The following is a 20,283-nucleotide window of genomic DNA, read 5'->3' as shown; positions in this document are numbered from 1 at the left end:
TGTGAGTTGGTAATACAGGCATGTTGCGGCAGGCCAGGAGGCTGAATAGAAGGCAACGTATAGTCATACAGCAGCCGAGGTCAAGGGTCACAGGCAGGCAGGGTAGTCCGTAAACACGCCAAGGGTGAGGGTCACAGGCAAAGTAGCAGAGTCCAAAGTACAGGCCAAAGGGTCAGGGTAACGGGCAAACAGGCAGAGTCCAAAGTCCAGGCAGAAGGTCACAACAGGAAATCCAACAGGCAGAGTATCCACAGGATTGAATACAACAAACAGACAGGAGCAGGTCAGCAAACTGAGTCAGTAAGCGCAATAACCAGCAGTGAGGCTAAGCCCTCCCTGCCTTAAATACTTTGATGTGCCAATCAGAAAAGAGGAGAACAGGACTGACAATCAGCCTCAGGAGGCTGCTAATTAATTACTGGCTTAGCACTGGCATAGATAATAACATAAACCAGGAACATGTATACATATATAAATGAACCAATTTAAATCATAGCAGAGCTCCCTCTGGTGTTTGAGGATGTCCCAACTCTAAGCCACAAAGATAAGCCCAAGGAAGAATAACAGTGCATTGAAACTAATGCATGCGCCCGGCTGTTAGATCACGCCAGGATGCGGCGTATCGCCGCGGCTTGTGACACATTGTAGCTTGTTTTGTGGACAATTCCATCTTGCACCACTTTTCATTTCTGCCACTGCTGTGTGGAAATGTTTCCTAGATGTGCTATGAACTGCCGTTTGTTTGCATCGTTGCTCTTTCACTAAGCATCCTGCCAGCGCACTGCAGTCTTTGTCCGAAAATAATATTGTGACCTGTAAAGTGTTCAAAATTGACTGGAAATTTGTGTTATTGAGGTTAATAATAATGTAAGAACAACAAAAGAGCAAAATTATGTGATTTTAGCATATTTTAGCTATTTTTTCTAAAAAATACAGATGCAAAACCAAAACCAAAAACAAAACCCGCAAGGATGTTTTTGCCAAAACCAAAACCAAGACACAAACTTAATCCAGATCCAAAACCAAAACACGGGGGTCAGTGAACATCTCTAATATATATATATATATATATATATATATATATATATATATATATATATATATATATATATATATATATATATATATCTATATATATATATATCTATACATACATATATGTATATATATATATACACACATACATATATATATATATATATATATACACATATATATACACACACATATATACATATATATATATATATATATATATATATATATATACATATATATACAGTTATATATATATATATATATATGTATGTATATATAACAACGGATATTGAACTACCAATGGATTTATGTTTATATCCTGCTCCTTCTTCTCACCATCTCTTTGTTAATGTTCATAATCTCTATAGCCAAAATTGGGTAGAAATTATATTTAGAATGAAACAATAATCACATGTCCATATACCATTTAATTTTGTGTCCATGTTCACTTATTATTATGGGAGTCATATCTATACTCCGAATTTATTAGTACATTTATTAATACGTTTAAATCATCATTATCATGAGTATCCATCGCTGATTACATGGAAAGATATTTAATAGAAGTGAGAAACATGAGAAACAAAAGGTTATAGTCTAATACTTGTTTGGATCAACAAGTGTGAAGAACGCAAAGATATGCTAAGCAAATGTACATATGTCCCACTCTAACTCAGACCCATGGTGTTTATGAATATATTTTTACTTTTCCTACAGTACTTTCTTAATAAAAAATATTTTATCAACTTAAATAACTTTATTCCTATTAATGAATTATTAATATACCTATTGCAGGATGTCAACCAGAGTTGGGGAAGGTGCTTCAAGAGGTTAGTTCCACTTATGGAAGCGACATGCATACAGCAAGCAACCTGTTATACATGAGGGATGGGATGAAAGGAGAAGAAATGGAACACAGCACAATAAGGTACAACAAACCATAAAAGACCATTCAAGAATATACTAATGCGCAAAAGAAATGTACACTGAATTATGTCACAAACAAATCAACACGTTTACAAATGTCTTCCTCCCATCTTTAATATCCACCTAGTTGTGTTTTCCATCATGTAGTGAATGCCATTGTTTTTGCATCTATTTTGTACTGTTAAATGTGCAACTGTTTATATATACATATTGCAGCAATTAATAGCCATATGCCTTTTTTGTATTACTGCAAGAACCAGAAAATGTATATTTTAATTGCAATGATAATCTGATTTAAAATACATTCAATTTTGACCATCTCACAGGTCACAATATGCTTTTCATACACTTTCAGCCAAATACTGCAGTGATCTGGCTGGATGGTAAGCGACAGAGCAATGACTCAAACACACGGCAGTTCCTACCACATCTAGGAAACATTACAATGAGCGCTTCACGTATTTCTTGGATAAGTGAGGTAATTCTACAGGTAATACATGGCAACGATCGATCGCTCCACCTGTTTCTTGGATAAGTGATGTAATTCTGCAGCTAATATATGGCAACGAGTGCTCCACCTGTTTCTTGGATAAGTGATGTAATTCTACAGCTAATAAATGTCAACGAGCGCTGATCCCCCCGGGATGTGTGCTTTTATCAGACACACACCAATCCAGGGTGCCAGACAACGCACTAAAAAGAGCTATTGAAATCCAAAGTAAAAAGCCAGTTGGGTGTATATTACACCCTACACTTATTAGTGCAAATGACGAAAAATACAGCTTAATCCCTGCTAGGCCCCCCTACATTCTACAGCTAATAAATGTCAATGAGCGCTGACTCCCCTCAGATGTGTGCTTTTATCAGACACACACCAATCCAGGGTGCCAGACAACACACTAAAAAGAGCTATTGAAATCCAAAATAAAAAGCTAGTTGAGTGTATATTACACCCTACACTTATAGTGAAAGTTACAAAAAAGCAGCCTGCAAAGACTATACGGTAAATCAAAATGACCAAAGCACCTTTTCTCTTTGGGTGTATATTACACCCTATACTAATAGTGTAAGTTACAAAAAAGCAGCCTGCAAAGACTGTATGATAAATCAAAATGCCCAAAGCACCTTTTCTCTTTGGGTGTATATTACACCCTACACTTATTAGTGCAAATTCAGAAAAATACAGTTTAATCCCTGCTAGGCCCTCCTTAAACAAGCTATCAATGGCCTTAAAGGTATCTTAGACTAACAGTGATGTGAAGTGAATTCTACATTGTCAAGATGATGTCGTCATCATCTTCAGCATCATCCTTACCCTCATCAGTGTGTACATCATCATCACAGACTATTAATTCATCTCCGCTGGAATCTACCATTAGAGAAGTGTCAGTACTTGGATGTATTTGCCGGTAAAGGCCTTCCTCGTGGAAGATGTAGTTCATTTTTATAAACATCATCTTTTTCACATTTTAGGAAGGAACCTCCTACATCGATTACTGGCAAGGTTCCTGGCTGTGCTGAATACTCTGAGTACACACTGGAGGGTGGGTAGCTTAGGTATTGCAAAGCAAGTTTGTACATGGGTTTCCAAATGGCTTGTTTTTCCTCCCAGTATGGAAAGGGACTGTCTGACATTTCCATATCAATTACCTCTTGAAAATAATTCTCCACCATCCTTTGCATGTTAATAGTAGGATTGAATGGAGTTATGGCCGAGGTCACACTTTTTTTGGTAAAATCTTTCAAACCAGCCCAGATGTCAAACTGTTGTGGTCTGCCACCTGCGTCATCCCTGCTTCTCTTTGGAAAGTTCAATTTTTTCCGAGCAGTAGCTGCCTGAGAAACTGAAGGAGGAGACATCATCAAGCCAAGGCCCAGTTCAGCGGACAACTTGCTGACCAATAGCTCCTTGCAAATGTTCAGATCTCGGTCATTTGGAAGCATAGAATCGATGTAGGTCTTAAACCTCGGATCAAGCACCAAGTTGCCAAAACATAGTGTTCAAGATTTTAATAACTCTTGGGTCATTGCGAAGCGAATTAAGTACTTGATCTACAAGGCCAACATACTTTGCGGAATTGCTTTCTTTCATCTCCTCCTTCAGTTTGTCAAGCTGCTTTTCCAAAAGTCGAATTAAGTGAATGACTTGGCTCAAGCATGCAGAGTCTGAACTCACTTCACATGTCACAACTTCAAATGGTTTCAGTACCTTGCACAGCACAGAACTGATTATCCACTGTGCAAGACTGAAATACATTCCCCCTCCTTTTCCAATGTCGTGGCTTGTGCTTTGCACTGTTCCTCCATCCTCTGAAGCATGTACAGGGTGGAATTCCACCTTGTTAACCCCTCTTGCTTAAGTTGGTGGCAGGGCAAGTTTAACTGTTCTTGGAGCTGCTGCAATCTCCTACATGCTGTGGCAGAATGCCGGAAATGTTCTGAAATTTTACGAGCCACCGAAAGCATCTCCAGGACCTCATGGTTATTTTTCAAGAAGCTCTGCACCACCAAGTTTATTGTGTGAGCAAAACAGGGAATGTGATGGAATTCACCCAGCTGTAATGCTCACACATTATTGTTGGCATTATCAGAAATAACATATCCTGGGGAGAGTCCAAGTGGTATAAGCCATGTATCAATGACATCCTTAGTTTTTGTAAGAAATTATCAGCTGTATGCCTGTTAGTGAAGCTGGTGATACAAAGAGTAGCCTGCCTGTGAGAAATGTTACGTAGTAGTGTACATGCTGCTGCTGTTCCTGCTTGTGAAGGCGAATGACCAACCCAGTGGGCTGTCACAGTCATATAATCTTTGGTTTGGCCACTTCCACTTGTCCGCATATCTGTGGTTAAGTGTACAGTGGGTAGAATAGCATTTATGAGCCCAATTAGTACATTTTTTCGAATGTTTTGGTATAGTTGCGGAATAGCTTTTCATGAAAAATGGTGTTGCGATGGAATTTTGTAATAGGGACAAAAACATCAATTAACTGTTAAAAAACAGCTGCATTTATAGTGGATGTTGGACGCAGATCTAACACTAGCAATGTTGCCATGGCGTCTGTGATCCGCTTTGCGACTGGGTGACTAATGTCATATTTGCTTCCTCTAGCAAAAGATTGTTTCACAGTTAATTGTTGTAAAGTACTAGTGCTCTTCTTCTTGGGCTTCTTATTGGAGGAAGATTCACCCCCAGCAGCAACAACAGCGGGACTAATGCTCAAACATTCTTCAGAGGAATCAATTATAGTGCAGGAGTCATCGATCCTTACCAAATGGGATGCAGGGCTAACTCCGATCGCTACTGAGGATATTGATGAGGACGGTGTTGTGGGTGTAGATTGCAGGCATCGGGATGTAGGTGAGAGAAGGGTCCTAGCTGATGATGGAGTGTTTCTTGTTATTTTTTTGCCATAACTATCAGCTTTTCCCAACACCTTGCCATGAACTCTCATCAATTGGCGTAAATGGATGAGGTTCCAAGAATGTTAAGGTTCCTCCCTCAACTGACTGTGGCTTTACATACACTACAAATGGCTAGACAACTGTTGTCAGGATTTGGGTAGAAATAATTCCACACATAAGAAGTAGTTTTTTTGGTCTTATGCCCAGGCATGAGAATGGCCTTCTTTTTGTCACGTACCAGAACTGCTTTCACTGGTGCAGGACTTACACAATTAACCTCATCCTCATCAACATCCTCATTAGCGCCCTCGTCGGTTACACAAATATCCCTCATCCTACACAAATATCTCATCCTCTTCCAATTCCAAAGTGGCATCCTCAATTGGTGTATCACTGGCTACATTCGGGCTGTTCAGGCACACATCAGCAGAAATGCTGAAAGGGCCCTTCTTTATGGGAACACTATCAGAATGGTCAGGATTACACATACCACTTGTGGATGGACTCTCCTCAGGGATTGGTATCGTCTTATTCTGAGCATACATTTTCCTCTAATGCCTTACTGTTTTCTTGCAGCTCGGCTTTCACACATAACAGTAGTTGTGCACCACTTTTGGACTCCGAATTACTTGGTCTTGCTTGGTCACGAGTGACCTTACAAGAAGAAGCCTCGGTAACATTTTTAGATCTCGCACTAATAGAGAAAGGCGAAGGCCTCATTCTTTCTTTGCCACTGCGTGTGTAGAATGGCATGTTGGTATTTTTTTTTTATGGGCAGTTAACTTTTCCTCTATTACTTTTTTTTTTCTCTTCAACATGGTAAAAGGTGTTTTTTGTGTGTTTTTTTCCCTGACTATGTACTTTTATATAGGTTTTACCAGATGACGTACATGGAAGACTACGAATCCAAAACCAATATGTGATAAAAAATAAGGGTATTTCTCCCACTGAAAATAATATCGCCAGTAGGCGATGTAGGTTAAATAGATTTAATATTCCTTCCACTGAAAATAATGAGGATTGCACACGATGAAAAAATCCATTCAGGTGAATAAATGAAAATTCCTGTGTGTGTGCTGGATGATAGTCTTGCACAGTAATCACAATGCACCTGATCATCGGTGGTAGTCATTTTAACGGTGCCGATAACAACGACAGTGACTACCACAAAGGGAAAAAAACGAAAATGACTTCACCGACTTAGAAGAAATGATGACTGACCTTAACAATGACAGAAGAAGTTCCTGGTAGTGACGATCATGATCTAGTTTTAAAGCGGCAATGCTGCTTGTCATCCGACCTGTTACACTTAAGCCTAAGTGTAATACTTAGGTCGAATAGGAAGCAGCATTGCCGATTTAAAAATAGTGATACAAAGGTCACAATTGAAAATGACGTAGGAACAACATGCCGTTCTTACTAGGGATCGTGATTTTTCTCACTACTAGGAACTTCTTCTGTCATTGATAAGACCAGTCATCATTTCTTCTAAGTCGGGGAAGTCATTTTCGTTTTTTCCCTTCGTGGTAGTCACTGTCAGTGATACCACCTTCGAAATTTCGTACCCCACCCCTGAACACATATGGCAGTCTGTGTTAGTTACAGCTCTTGTAATCTGCCAAAACCAAGATTATATGTTACAGAGTCTAATATGTAGAGATGGGCGGGTCCGGTTCTCCGAGAACCGAACCCACCCGAACTTTGGGTATCCGAGTACCGAGCTGAGCAGCTCGGTACTCTCCCGCCCGTTCCGAATCCAAATCGAGGCCGAACGTCATCGTGACGTCGTCGGATCTCGGGGCTCGGTTCTCGTGATACTTCAACTTTATAAATACACGCCTCCACAGCAATCCATCGCCATTTGACAGAGGGAGAGAGCAGGGTGTAGTCATAGGCTAATTAGAGCAGGGACAGAGAATACAATATTGTTCTTGCAATTGCTTTAACCAAAATCGCTAGTGCAGAGAGGAGGATAGAGGTTTATTATTTTTTCTTAATATTTGGCACTCCCCAGCGCTTTTGGGGTGTCCCCCATAATTGTGCATAAATATTTCTGGCTGTCAAAAGTCATAACTGTCAGCAGTATCTACCAAATAATTTTTAGCACTCCTCAGTGCTTTAGGGATGTCCTCCCTAATTGTGCATTAATATTTCTGGCTGTCAAAAGTCATATCTGTCAGCAGTATCTACTAAATAATTTTTAGCACTCCTCAGTGCTTTTGGGGTGTCCTCCCTAATTGTGCATTAATATTTCTGGCTGTCAAAAGTCATATCTGTCAGCAGTATCTACTAAATAATTTTTAGCGCTCCTCAGTGCTTTTGGGGTGTCCTCCCTAATTGTGCATTAATATTTCTGGCTGTCAAAAGTCATATCTGTCAGCAGTATCTACTAAATCATTTTTAGCACTCCTCAGTGCTTTTGGGGTGTCCTCCCTAATTGTGCATTAATATTTCTGGCTGTCAAAAGTCATATCTGTCAGCAGTATCTACCAAATAATTTTTAGCACTCCCCAGTGATTTGCGCTCAGAATGGATTCAAAGCAGTCCACATATGATCTGAATGAGCAACCAGGTTCTGTCACCAGTCCTGATGTTAGTGTTCCCAGTACGTCATCTGGCCAAGGCGATGTCAAACAACAGAGTGTTTCCAAATTAGTGCAAAAAACAAAAACCCCCAAAAAATTTACTATATTGAAGCGAAAAAGAAGTGTAACTGAGCAAAAGTTAAGTGACGATAAAAAATAAATTGCAAGCATGCCATTCTACACACGCAGTGGCAAAGAGAGAATGAGGCCTTCACCTTTGGCTATTAGTGGCAGATCCCAAAAAGTTACCCAGCCTACAATTGGTGCACAACTACTGTTACGCGTCAAAGCCGAGCTGCAAGATAACAGTGAGGCATTACAGGAGAATATTTGCTCTGATTCACAAATGACAACAATCCCTGTGGAGCGTTCATCCAACAGTGGGATGTCTAATCGTGAGCATTCTGCTGATGTGTGCCTTAATAGCCCGAGTGTAGCCGGTGATACCCAAATTGAGGATGCCACTTTGGAATTAGAAGAGGATGAGGGGGAGATTTGTGTAGGCGACGAGGGCGCTAATGATGATGTTGATGATTATGATGCAGACAGATACCAAATTGCCTTTCTCAATTTCTATTTATATTCTAGATTATATAACGACTGAATAGTTTTCTATTTTACTCCTAGTGGAGAGAGGATCTGATGCAGACAGATACCAAACTGCCTTTGTCTATTTCAATTTATATTGTACAGTATATAACGGCTGAATTTATTAGTATTTTATACAAGTGGAGGGGGGCCTAGAGAGACAGAAACCAAACTGGCTTTCTCCATGCCAATTAATATTGTACAGTCTATAACGGCTGGATTTTTTGGTATTTTATACAAGTGGAGGGGAGCCTAGAGAGACAGAAACCAAACTGGCTTTCTCCATGTCAATTAATATTGTACAGTCTATAATGGCTGAATTTTTTGTTTTTTTAAAAAAGTGGAGGGGGGCCTATAGAGACAGAAAGCAAACTGTCTTTTTCCATTTCTTTACATATTTAACTATAAGTGTAGGGTGTAATATACATCCAAAGACGATGGCTGCATTGCCAATATGCATAGATGGAGAGGAAGACAATCTGTTTTGAATGTAGAATAAATGAAGGCCTACCAACGAAGAATTAAACAGTTTTTTTGGATGATTTATTACCTCAACAATTAGATTACTTATCTCTAAAACAGTTGGAGCACTAAATTGGGTTATTTTAGGCACAAAAACATGGATTTTCCAACAAAATAGCAAAACAAAACCAAACAAAACCAAAACCAAAACCAAAACACGCAATGGCGGTTTTGCAAAACCAAAACCAAAACACGACGGTAATCCAGATCCAAAACCGAATCCAAAACCAAAACACGGGGGTCAGTGACCATCTCTACTAATATGTCCCAAAACCAGCAAGGGGCATGTTACATAACACTCTCCTCACAGAACAATATGTGTATAGGAAGCATACTTCTTATAGAAATAGATATATAAAAACAAATATCTTTATTGCCAGTTATATCTGGCTTAAAACACATAAAAACATTAAAATCAGCAATCTTCAAGAGGAGGATCCAGTCCCTTCAGGGTATGCGCTTAGCCTGGGTAAAAATATGTTATAGCATGTAGAAAACAAGTCAGCTTCTGCAGATAGGATGTTATACAACCAGAGTTGGAGACAGCTTCCTCTGCTCACACAGAACTGTTACAGCTGCTCTCGGATCCCCACTCACACCAACGCGTTTCAAATCAAGTTCTTTATCAAGGAACATACTGGTGATATTATTTTCATTGGGAGAAATATCTTTATTCTTTATCACATATTGGTTTTGGGTTAAATATTATACCATATAACCAGGTCACACTATGTTTTGTATTTTATCTTAAGACATTAGATTAATTTATAAGGCTAATAACACCAGCGTCCATGACAAAGTTGAAAAATCATCATTACATAGTTGAATATTATTTTTATGACAACGTTAGTGTTGCATATGGCTTTAAGTGTCTTTTGCAGTATGAGCTGGGGTGGTTTTAATGGTCAACTATTGATCTCCGTGCATCACAATAATTAACTATATATTCTACAATCAATTTAGAGATTAATGAGCTAAAAATGTAACATATCACTCTCATGTTGAACATGATCTTCAATCCTTGGTGGTCAATTGGTAAGTTGTTGTAATATGTGGGATAATGGTAATATAACATCATCATCATCTATTTATTTATATAGAACCACTAATTCCGCAGTGTTGTACATCAGATACTATTCCCAAGAATTTGGAATAAGGTTCTATATTACAAGCACATAATATGTGAAGAAACATATGACACCACTTTGACTCGATAAAAGCAATAAATTATTACAAATTCTTGATAACAAAACATGTAAATCCACATCCGTATACGTGATCTATATAAATTTTGAACAAATAATTGTGCTATATTACATAGTATCTCTATAATGCAATTAGTACATTAAGTCAATTCTTGCCATACCATTATATTAATTATTATCATACCTCTGTGCTAGGCTATCAGCTACTTGATAAACCTTTAGAACCAGGCTAGTAAAGGTCTTTACCTATAGCAGCTGCCTTTCCTGTAGAACTGAACTTGTTCGGAGGTACTCGGATGCCATCAGGACTTAACTCTAGAGTAATAAAAGCTTATCAGAATTACGATTTTGTGTGTTTCAGTGCAGAAAATGGTTTATAATCAAATTTGTGGACATGGTATTTATCAGTTCTCTTGACATTACAATTGTCTCGGAACGATAATCATGTTCTGGACATTGAAATTTCAGTCAGTTTTGTTTGGACACTCTTATTTATAATTGTTTGGCACTTGTTCTAGTTATTATATTTAAATAATCTTTGGACATAATTATGTTTTTTAACTGGTTCACTAGATACAATCAAATTAATTATGTTTTCAGATATAATCAAGTTATTGAAATTCCCTCTGTAATATAATCATGTCAACACAATTATGCACACTTATACCATTCATGTTTCTTTCCAATCATGTTTTGTTTCCAATCATGTTTATATCACATTATAAATAAAGATATGGATGTTTTATTTTAAACTCTGTTGCTCAATTGAAGTCCCTGTTTTTAATTTTTTTTTATAGTGTATAAAAGCTCTGTCTCCTGAGCTGGTTTACTATTCCTTCTGTATTAATCCATGTGTCTGTTATTAATGTCATTTTTCCTTGTTTTTGCAGTGTGTGGCTTACAACAATACTGTGTTTTATATTGTAAATTATTCATTTAATGGTTTCACAATGTTTGTTACACATTTTTAGAGCAGTGTATAATTTAATTGAATGATTGGTTAACTATAATAAAAGGTAATCAATGTCGCATTTTAAATATTCACTCTTTACATGTAATTATTAAACTTGAAGATGTGGTCATGTTCTCTAAAACAGTTGTACCTCATACCATCTTGAATAAACATACTTCTTGTATGTAGTCAATGTTACACCACATTAATACAGGATCTCTCAAATTAATATATACCTCCTCACTCTTAATTTCTCTATGTTCTATCTCTGTTTTTTTATACAGTGATTTGCAATTCTCTACGCTCAACCCTGATGAAGCAAACATCGTTAATGCAGTCTGGATGTATGGTGGTAACAAACACAGTGAACTTTTTGTCAAACGATGTATCCAGAGATTTCCCACAGTGTGTGCCAGAAAGGGAGGTGTGGGGCATCCTGTTGCATGGGTATTGAGTGATCAATCTTCGGAATTACGTATGGGGTATACAGAAAGACTCTACCGGAATCAAGGAATGATGCGTACAATGATAATTAGGCTGGCTACAGTGTTGAATTCCAAGGGAGCCCCACTCTACTGCTGCGTGGCTCCGGACAATAAGAGTAGTCAAACAGCTACTCTGGCAGCAGGATTCCCGCAGGTTGGCAGATGGCAACAGTGGAAGTTTCAGCCTTTCTGACCTCTATTCTGGTTGTTTATATTTCTTATAAATCATCATTCATTAAACTCTTAGCAAGGAATATGACAGAAAAAAAATGTTTTTTGAAGTGACTTACATTAAACATAGATCTTCTTAAAAGTATACATAGACTGTGTGTGAAACTGAAACTCCAAGTCGTATTGTTAATATTGGTCACTGATAGAAATATTAACAAGCCCCCACCTATGAATATATATATATATATATATATATATATATACATATATATATATATATATATATATATACTGTATGTGTAGAGAGAGGGAGAGAGATACACACACACACACACACACACACACGGTGTGGATCCCCACGATGGCCATATTAAACCTATTGTTGGGGAGCTTGGAGACTCCAAAGAGAGGAGGCCTTCGTACATTTTGCTTTTTTGAGGTCTTGATCTGCCTCACACCTCCACAGGAAAAGTGGGACCTAGTAGAGAGTACTCCTTAGAGCAGAGCCGTAACTAGGGTGGTGTGGGCGGTGCTGTCGCCCAGGGCGCAAGCCCGAGGGGGGCGCAGCAGCCGCCCGCTACCTTCCCCTCTGGCACAGAGTAAAAAAAAAAAGAAAACATTTTTAAAAAAAAATAAAAAAAATTGTGTCCCCTCCCCCGACTCGCGGCACCCCCCCTCCCCCCGCGACTCGTGCGGGGGGGGGGGGTGCCGCGAGTCGGGGGAGTGGGGGGTCGGATGCCGCGAGAGGGGGGAGGGGCTAGTGTGGTGACTGGCTGACGTGCACTCGCAATGTGTTGAGTGCGGCGCAGAGTGATTTCCTGCAGGCTGATGAGGTGAGTGTTTTTGATTGTCTTTATTTTTAGAGTCTTTATTCTGTTCGGGGGATAGGGACAGGTACTGGAGGGGGAGGAATAAGTAAAGAAGACTTCACAGCGGGGAATAAGTGAACATGTGTACAGGGGGGGGGGTGTAGCTTCTTTTAGTTATCTCCAACCTCTGGGCTCTCTGCAATGGGCACAAACCTATCCAGAGATCAACTTTGTATTGTATTGCATGGCAAAAAAATAAATAACTAAAAACACGCAAGAGAAGACAGAAGTATCAAACAAGATATTTAGCAAATGTTGCTTAGATATACAGTCCAATGAGTTAACATTTAAATCCACTTTCCATCAAACAATTTACTGAAACATCAGCTATCGTAAAAATTTGTGCTCTACATTTCAAATAAAATGGATGCAGAGTTATTTTACTTCAAGGCAATAGCAAGACATTTGTGAGTGAACATGGCTGCTGTGGGGGGAGGGGCTGAGTGAGTGAACATGGGGGGGGGCTGAGTGAGTGAACATGGCTGTGGGGGGGGGCTGAGTGAGTGAACATTGCTGTGGGGGGGGGGGCTGAGTGAGTGAACATGGCTGCTGGGGGGGGCTGAGTGAGTGAAGATGGCTGCTGGGGGGGAGGGGGCTGAGTGAGTGAACATGGCTGCTGGGGGGGGGGGGGCTGAGTGAGTGAACATGGCTGCTGGGGGGGGCTGAGTGAGTGAACATGGCTGCTGTGAGGGGGAGCTGAGTGAGTGAACATGGCGGCTGGGGGGGGGCTGAGTGAGTGACCATGGCTGCAGGGGGGGGGGGGGGGAGTGAAAGTTTGTTAATATAGTGTGTGTGGCTGCAGTATTTTAATTAGGCGTGTGAGGGAAAGGAGGATCTTAATATAGTGTGGAAGGTGGGCTATTTAATGGTGGAGTGAAGGTGGGGGCTAATTATTTAAGGTGAGGTGACAGAATATTTAATTTAATGCTGGGGTGGTTTGGGGCTATTATTTGAACATGGGGCTGATTTTGGGGAGGAGGGCTATTTATTAAATGTGAATATGAATTATTCATTGCCGGGGATGGTTGTGGAAAATGGTTATATTTATTAAATGTAAATGCTATTTATTGCTGGGACTGTTTGGAGGGAGGGAAATAAGTTTTGATTAAATGGGTATACTGTCAATTTAATGTTGGGGCTGGTTGGAGGGAAATAGGTCTACTTATTAAATCTGAATATTATTGTTGGGAATGGGGGGAGGCCTAATTATAAAGCGTGAGTGCTATTGATTTAACAACGGGGCTGGTTGGAGTTTTCTAAATCTCATGTACCCATTTTTTTCAAAATAGGGATCCACAGGATCAAGACAAGAAGGAACGGAGCTAAAGAAACCAGCTGCTACATGTGATGAAAGTGACCAAGACAGGTAGGAGAGAGCAGGACAGTCTGACAACTGTCCTGAATCTGATGGGACAGCCCTGAATTTGGGTGGCTGTCTCGCTTATTCAGGATTTGGTCCGACTAAAAGGACAGTTGGGAGGTATGTCCCGCTTCACCACATACTGCTTGTGCAGGCAGAGCTGTGTGCAACTAACAGTAGTGCACACTGTATTGCCTGTTTATTTGTGTAAAATGATAACCATGCTACATCATAGGAGCCCCCCTGCCTTAAGTGCCCCGGGCCCCCCAAAGCCTTAATCCAGCTCTGTATGTGAGGGGCCACTGTGTGTGTATTATGTGTATGTGAGGGGCCACTGTGTGTGTGAAGGGGGAGGCCCAAACCAATATCTTCCCTAGGGCCCCATGAGGTGTAAATCTGGCTCTGATAGATATATATATCATGCATTTGCAAATATGTGTAACAGAATTCTTTCAGTAAAGTTCTAGCCACACCCCCACATTAGGTTGGCCACACCCACTTGGCAAATATCCCTCCCACTTCGAAGGGGGGCGCCGGTGCCCTGTCTCGCCCAGGGCACCGAAATGTCTAGTTACGGCACTGCCTTAGAGTCTTGGAGGACTCCTCTCCTCTTTGATTTTAATCTATTCCACACACATAATTCTGTTTCTAAATATCACAATTTTATTTTAATATTTTACTGGAGATCAGTGGACACTGCATATTGTATATTGGATACACGTTTTAACAATTTGAAAAATGAAATTATTTTTTATTAACTCAAAACTTATTTACTTTGGAAAGTAATTTAGAGTCTTAGAACTGACAGGTTAAAGTAAAGTGCCTCCAACACTGGAACCCATGTTTTCTTGTATTTTTGATGTTTTATAATTTGTTCTAGGAGATCACCCCAATTGAATAAAGTTTTGGAATATACTACTTGTGGAAAATTAAATATAAAGACTATTCTGGTGCAGATTCTTTCTCTATATACTATAATTCCCACCACATCAACTGGTTATTTCTTTGTTGGTTCATATGTGACATGACACAGCTTATAAACCCATACATAATCTTGGTATTATGCAGAGCATCATTCATCAGATTCTCTTTGCTTACACATGTTTGAAGGCTGTGTTAGGCGCTCAGAGGAGCTATTTGATAATGGTAAATATAGACATTGACAGCAACGACCTGTCCATCAATATAAAGACAGAAATTCATTCCAGCAGTGAGACCCCAGGCCTGGGCAAGAGCCACCTGTCTCTATACGACTTGTTTGTCAGTGGCATTGGAGTATATGCTTCAGTGACTCTATGGACCTAGTTCATTATCATCTGTATTTGTAAAGTTCCACAAAAATCCGCAGCACCAGATAGTCTGCATAGCAAATCATGCAAAAAATCATAATAATCATTACAATCATACATAGAAACAGAGAAGGTACCGACTTCGAGATAGTGGGATGGGAGGGTCCTGTTCCTAGTAGCTCATTCAACCTGGAGAATTTAAATCAACAATCCCAAATCGCCATTCCATTGTATAGGGTGGTCCTGTTTGACTGACAACTCTAGAGAATCTAAACTTTGGCGGAGACCTTTACTGTATAAGATTGATTATATGTTCATAGAACTAAGTAGTATGTAAAAGTCACACACCTATGAATTATGAGGCCCATAATGTCCTGTGACAAAATTGCTAAAGCAAGGAAAAAATAGTCAACAACAGTTTATCAATAGTACAAAACTGGATATCTGGAGTGGTTGGAAATCGCTCCAGTGCCATTTGTGCCTGAATGATGCAAAAAAGACCCTGGGGTCTATATGTTAAAGAGTAATTCGCCTTTAAAATGGAGAAAACAATAGTTTTCTTCGTAAAATGGTGGTAACACAATTTATGAAGGGTTTATGGCAGGAGAAATCAAAGATTTCTGCTGTCATAACCCATTTAATTTTTCTTAATGAAGTCCCCATAGATTAATATGGGGACTGCGATGTTCTATTATTTATAATATTCCAACACAATAATACACAAACAAAAACAAAAGTATATATGATCCTTTCTGAGCGCTCCCTATGGATTGCTGCCTTCGTAAACAAATGAGTGCCACTTCCCTCTATACCCGACATACAATACTAAATATGTATATATCTCAGCTGAATACCATATATGCTACAGAAGTTAAAAACATGATTGTACGTTCTTTCATGGAGCAGTTAGCAGAACAACCTGTCATAGTGACATAGTAACATAGTTGATGAGGTTGAAAAAAAACACCAGTCCATCAAGTTCAACCTATTTTGGATCTCCTGAGATCCCTCACGTATATTTGAAATTGATCCAGAGTAAGCAACCGTCAATCTGTTTCAATTGTGTAAATACCCCCAGACCCAATATTGCAGTCCTATTTTTACCCTTTATCCAGTACTGTCCTTCATTTTAATTAACGGTCGTATCCCTGGATACACTTTTCCGCAAAAAAATTGTCTAACCCTTTCTTAAACATATCTATTGAATCTACCATCACAACCTTCCCTGGCAGTGAATTCCATATCTTGACTGCCCTTACTGTAAAGAACCCCTTCCTTTGCTGGTTGTGAAATTTCCTCTCCTCTAACCTTAGTGGGTGACCACGTGTCCTGTGTATAGTTCTTGGGGTAAAAAGTTCCCATGAAAGTTCTCTGTATTGACCCTTAATGTATTTGTATATAGTAATCATATCTCCTCTTGGACGCTTCTTTTCTAAAGTAAATATGCCTAAACTGGCTAACCTTTCCTCATAACTAAATGACTCCATACCCTTTATCAATTTTGTCGCCCTTCTCTGAACCCTTTCTAGTTACAAATTGTCCTTTTTATAGAGTGGTGCCCAGAACTGTACTGCATATTCAGATGAGGTCATACCAACGATTTATACAGTGGCAAAATTACACTGTCATCCCTTGCATCTATACCCCTTTTTAAGCATGCCAATACTTTATTTGCCCTTGCAGCTGCTGCTTGACATTGAGCACTATTGCTAAGTCTACTGTCTACGAGCACTCCCAAATCCTTTTCCATTATAGATTCTCCTAAATTAATTCCATTTAATTTATGGATTGCGTTCTTGTTTTTGATCCCTAAATGCATAACCTTACATTTATCTATGTTAAACCTCATATTCCATTTGGCCGCCCAATCCTCCAGTTTATTTAAGTCCCTCTGTAGAGAAGCTACATCTTGCTCTGATTTTATTTCCTTACAGAGTTTAGTGTCATCTGCAAAAATAGAAACTTTACTCTCTAAACCATCACCAAGGTCATTAATAAATATATCTGACCAGAGATAAAGTGGATGCCCAGCTGGTTTGACCCGGGTTTATCACATCTGAACGCTGATCTCATCACACTGATCTGGTAGGATTGAATCTACTGTTCAGTAGAGGATTGTTAGACCACTGCAATCACTTGCAATTATATGCTAATTCCATCATATTGCTTGGTAGGAGTGAACTCACTGTTCAATAGAGTATTGTTAGATAATCGTGATAGCGTGTTTTATGTAAAAAAAATTAACATTTATTGTGTTCAATAAACCAGTGTTGTATAAAGGTAATATGCCAGATCACGATTTGCTTTTTTTCTATGTATGTGACCTATGAAAAAGCAAGAGATCGTAAGAAAAGACGAGAGCATTACATCTGAGGATCAAACACCTTTTTAGATATTTATGACTTTGTGTGCAACAAAGTAAGTGCATTGGAAAGGGGGCAAAAGCCTCAGTTTATTAACACTCTTCTCCATAGGTGTATACATGTGGTGTAATTAACTTTTGCTGTTTTTGAGCACAAATTAATAGAGGTTCCTTTCTGGGAATTAGATCTCTTTTTTGGTCTGTTTGGAATTACTAAACTATAATACTGTTCATATCTCTATCTCTTGCATTTACGGTTATCGTTTTGAAGACAACTGATGGGACAATGAATACATCTGTTAAATACTAAGAAAGGAAGAGAATTTGTGAGACTTTACTACTTGACTGTTGAAGCAAAGACTCACCTGAGAGAAACTCAAATTATTGTCAATTGAATTTAAGGAAATCTTTTTTTGTTATTGGAATGACATCTATGATATGGTATTTTTATGAGTTTTATTTGATACGTTAAATCATTTTTAATTTCTGTAGCATATATGGTATGTGTCTGAGATATACACATATTTAGTATCAAAAATAAAAATAAACATACAGCAACAATGAGATAAAAACAAAGGGAAAAAACTCAACTCCTAAAACAAAAAAAAAAAAATAAGAAAGAAGAAAATTACAAACTCTTGTATACATTGTATGCTGCTATGCCTAATATGATAAAATAGCTATGTCAGGAGGACACCCTAGTACTTCTAAGAGCACCACTGCCCTACTAAAAAGGCTCTGTTTCTAGCCGGTTCCTATATTGCAAGGGTCTATTTTGGTCATCGACAAAAGCTAGCCAACTTTGACATTGTCTAATCCCAGATCTAGTGAAATAGAATAAGGAGCATATGAAGTTTCCATATCACAGCTTTGTTGCACCTTTGAGACTACTTTATAAATAGAAGGAAGCACCTTGGACTTCCATGGCTGTGCAATCACTGCCTGCGTCGCAATACAGATGTGGCCACAAACATATTGATCAGAGCCAGAAATACCAGATGGAAACATCTGAAATAAAGTCACTTCTGGTAGCACAGTTATGTCCTGCTGAAGTACAAATACATTGGTCCACAAAAGTTGGACTACTGGACAAACCCAGAAAATGTGGAAGATATTTCAGATTTTCCCACATTTACACCAACAATATTTTCAGACATGAGGCCACATTTTATGTAGATGGGCCGGGGTTAAATAGAGCCTATGAATTCATTTAAAAAAGCATTTCACTAGGATGCAAACATCATGATACCCTGTATGATAAATAGAAGAGAAAATAGATTGCCACTGAGCTGTAGTATAAAGCTGGCCAAAGTCTTGTTCCCAAAGCAGTTGGGAGCAAGATTTGGGCTGTTCATAGGCTAATAGGAGAAGCTTATACCAAAATGAAATAATTGCTCTATTCTGACCAGAGGTCAGTCTGGTCCATATCTGCTGGGGAGGCTTAGGGAACTGAGAGTGGGGAGGGTCCAGTGATTTTATCCAATGTCTCAGTTGGAGAAATGTATAAAAATCTCATACCGGTATATCAATTTGAGACCTGGGGGTAAATGTATTAATGTCCGGATTCTTCAACTCTGGCATGTTCAGCGTTTTCGGCGATTAAATTTCCCTTTACAATGCAGCGCCGCTTTAATTTTAATCGCCGAAGACACTGAACACGCCGGAGTTGAAGAATCCAGACATTAATACATTTACCCCCTAATCTGTGTGACAGGTATAAGACCATCCTTTTTATGTAAGTGTCCCACTGTGGAAACGCCCTTATCAACCCATTGGGATAAATTAACATCAGGGATAAATTTAGCAATAGCAAGCAAAGAAATATTTGAGATGGGCAGCAAGACATCGTGGGTGGTTGCCCACATTTTATCCCATACCTTCAATGAGTCCCTTGTTAATCAGGGCAAACTAGGAGCAAATGGTTGCCATGCTCTTGGTCCACATTAAGTCAGACAGAGGCAAAGAAGAGAAGGCATATTTCTCCAAGTCTACCCAAGGATTTGCCTGGGTAGGAAGAAACCAGTCTCTCATTTGAGACAAAAAGCATGCCTTCTGTTATTTAATCAGATCTGGCAGTGCTACGCCACCTTTCCTCTTGTCTCAGGTCTTACTCCAATACGCCAAACATTAGCCTCCGAAATTTGGTCATCCACCTATTAGGTACGCTCAGTGGTATAGAATGAAATAAATATAATATCTTTTGGAGTATCATTATTTTAAACACAGCAATTTTCCACTTCCATGACACCTCGCAAAACATCCAAGACTTAGTCAGGTTGGAAAGATTCAGGAATAAGGGAGTATAATTTACATTAACTATATTCCTTATTTTAGGAATAATCATTATTCATAAATATTACATCGCAGAAGTTTTCCATGAATAGAAATACCTTGCGTGGAGGTGGGCCAGGAGATCTAGCGAAATATTGACTGGAAGAGCCTCTGTCTTAGAGGTGTTTAGTTTATAATAAGATACTCTGCTGTATTTTTCCAATGTGGCATGCAGGCACAGTAGTGAGGACTCCA

At 39.1% G+C, this 20,283-nt stretch overlaps 1 protein-coding gene across 3 annotated transcripts in view; it reads left to right on the top strand.

Annotated features, from left to right (window-relative positions):
- LOC142160383 (glycine N-acyltransferase-like) overlaps positions 1-12,366 on the top strand; it is a 98,516-nt gene extending 86,150 nt beyond the window's left edge. For all 3 annotated transcript variants that reach the window (XM_075215288.1, XM_075215290.1, XM_075215289.1), the window contains 2 exons: positions 1,834-1,966; positions 11,506-12,366. In XM_075215288.1, coding sequence (XP_075071389.1) covers positions 1,834-1,966; positions 11,506-11,899 — 527 coding nt within the window. In that variant the 3' untranslated portion in view covers positions 11,900-12,366. The remainder of the gene's footprint in view (positions 1-1,833; positions 1,967-11,505) is intronic.
- The last annotated feature ends 7,917 nt before the right edge of the window (positions 12,367-20,283 follow it).

The sequence above is a fragment of the Mixophyes fleayi genome, chromosome 6 (assembly GCF_038048845.1).
Source record: "Mixophyes fleayi isolate aMixFle1 chromosome 6, aMixFle1.hap1, whole genome shotgun sequence".
Taxonomy (NCBI): domain Eukaryota; kingdom Metazoa; phylum Chordata; class Amphibia; order Anura; family Limnodynastidae; genus Mixophyes; species Mixophyes fleayi.
This window is presented reverse-complemented; position numbering and strand designations above follow the sequence as displayed.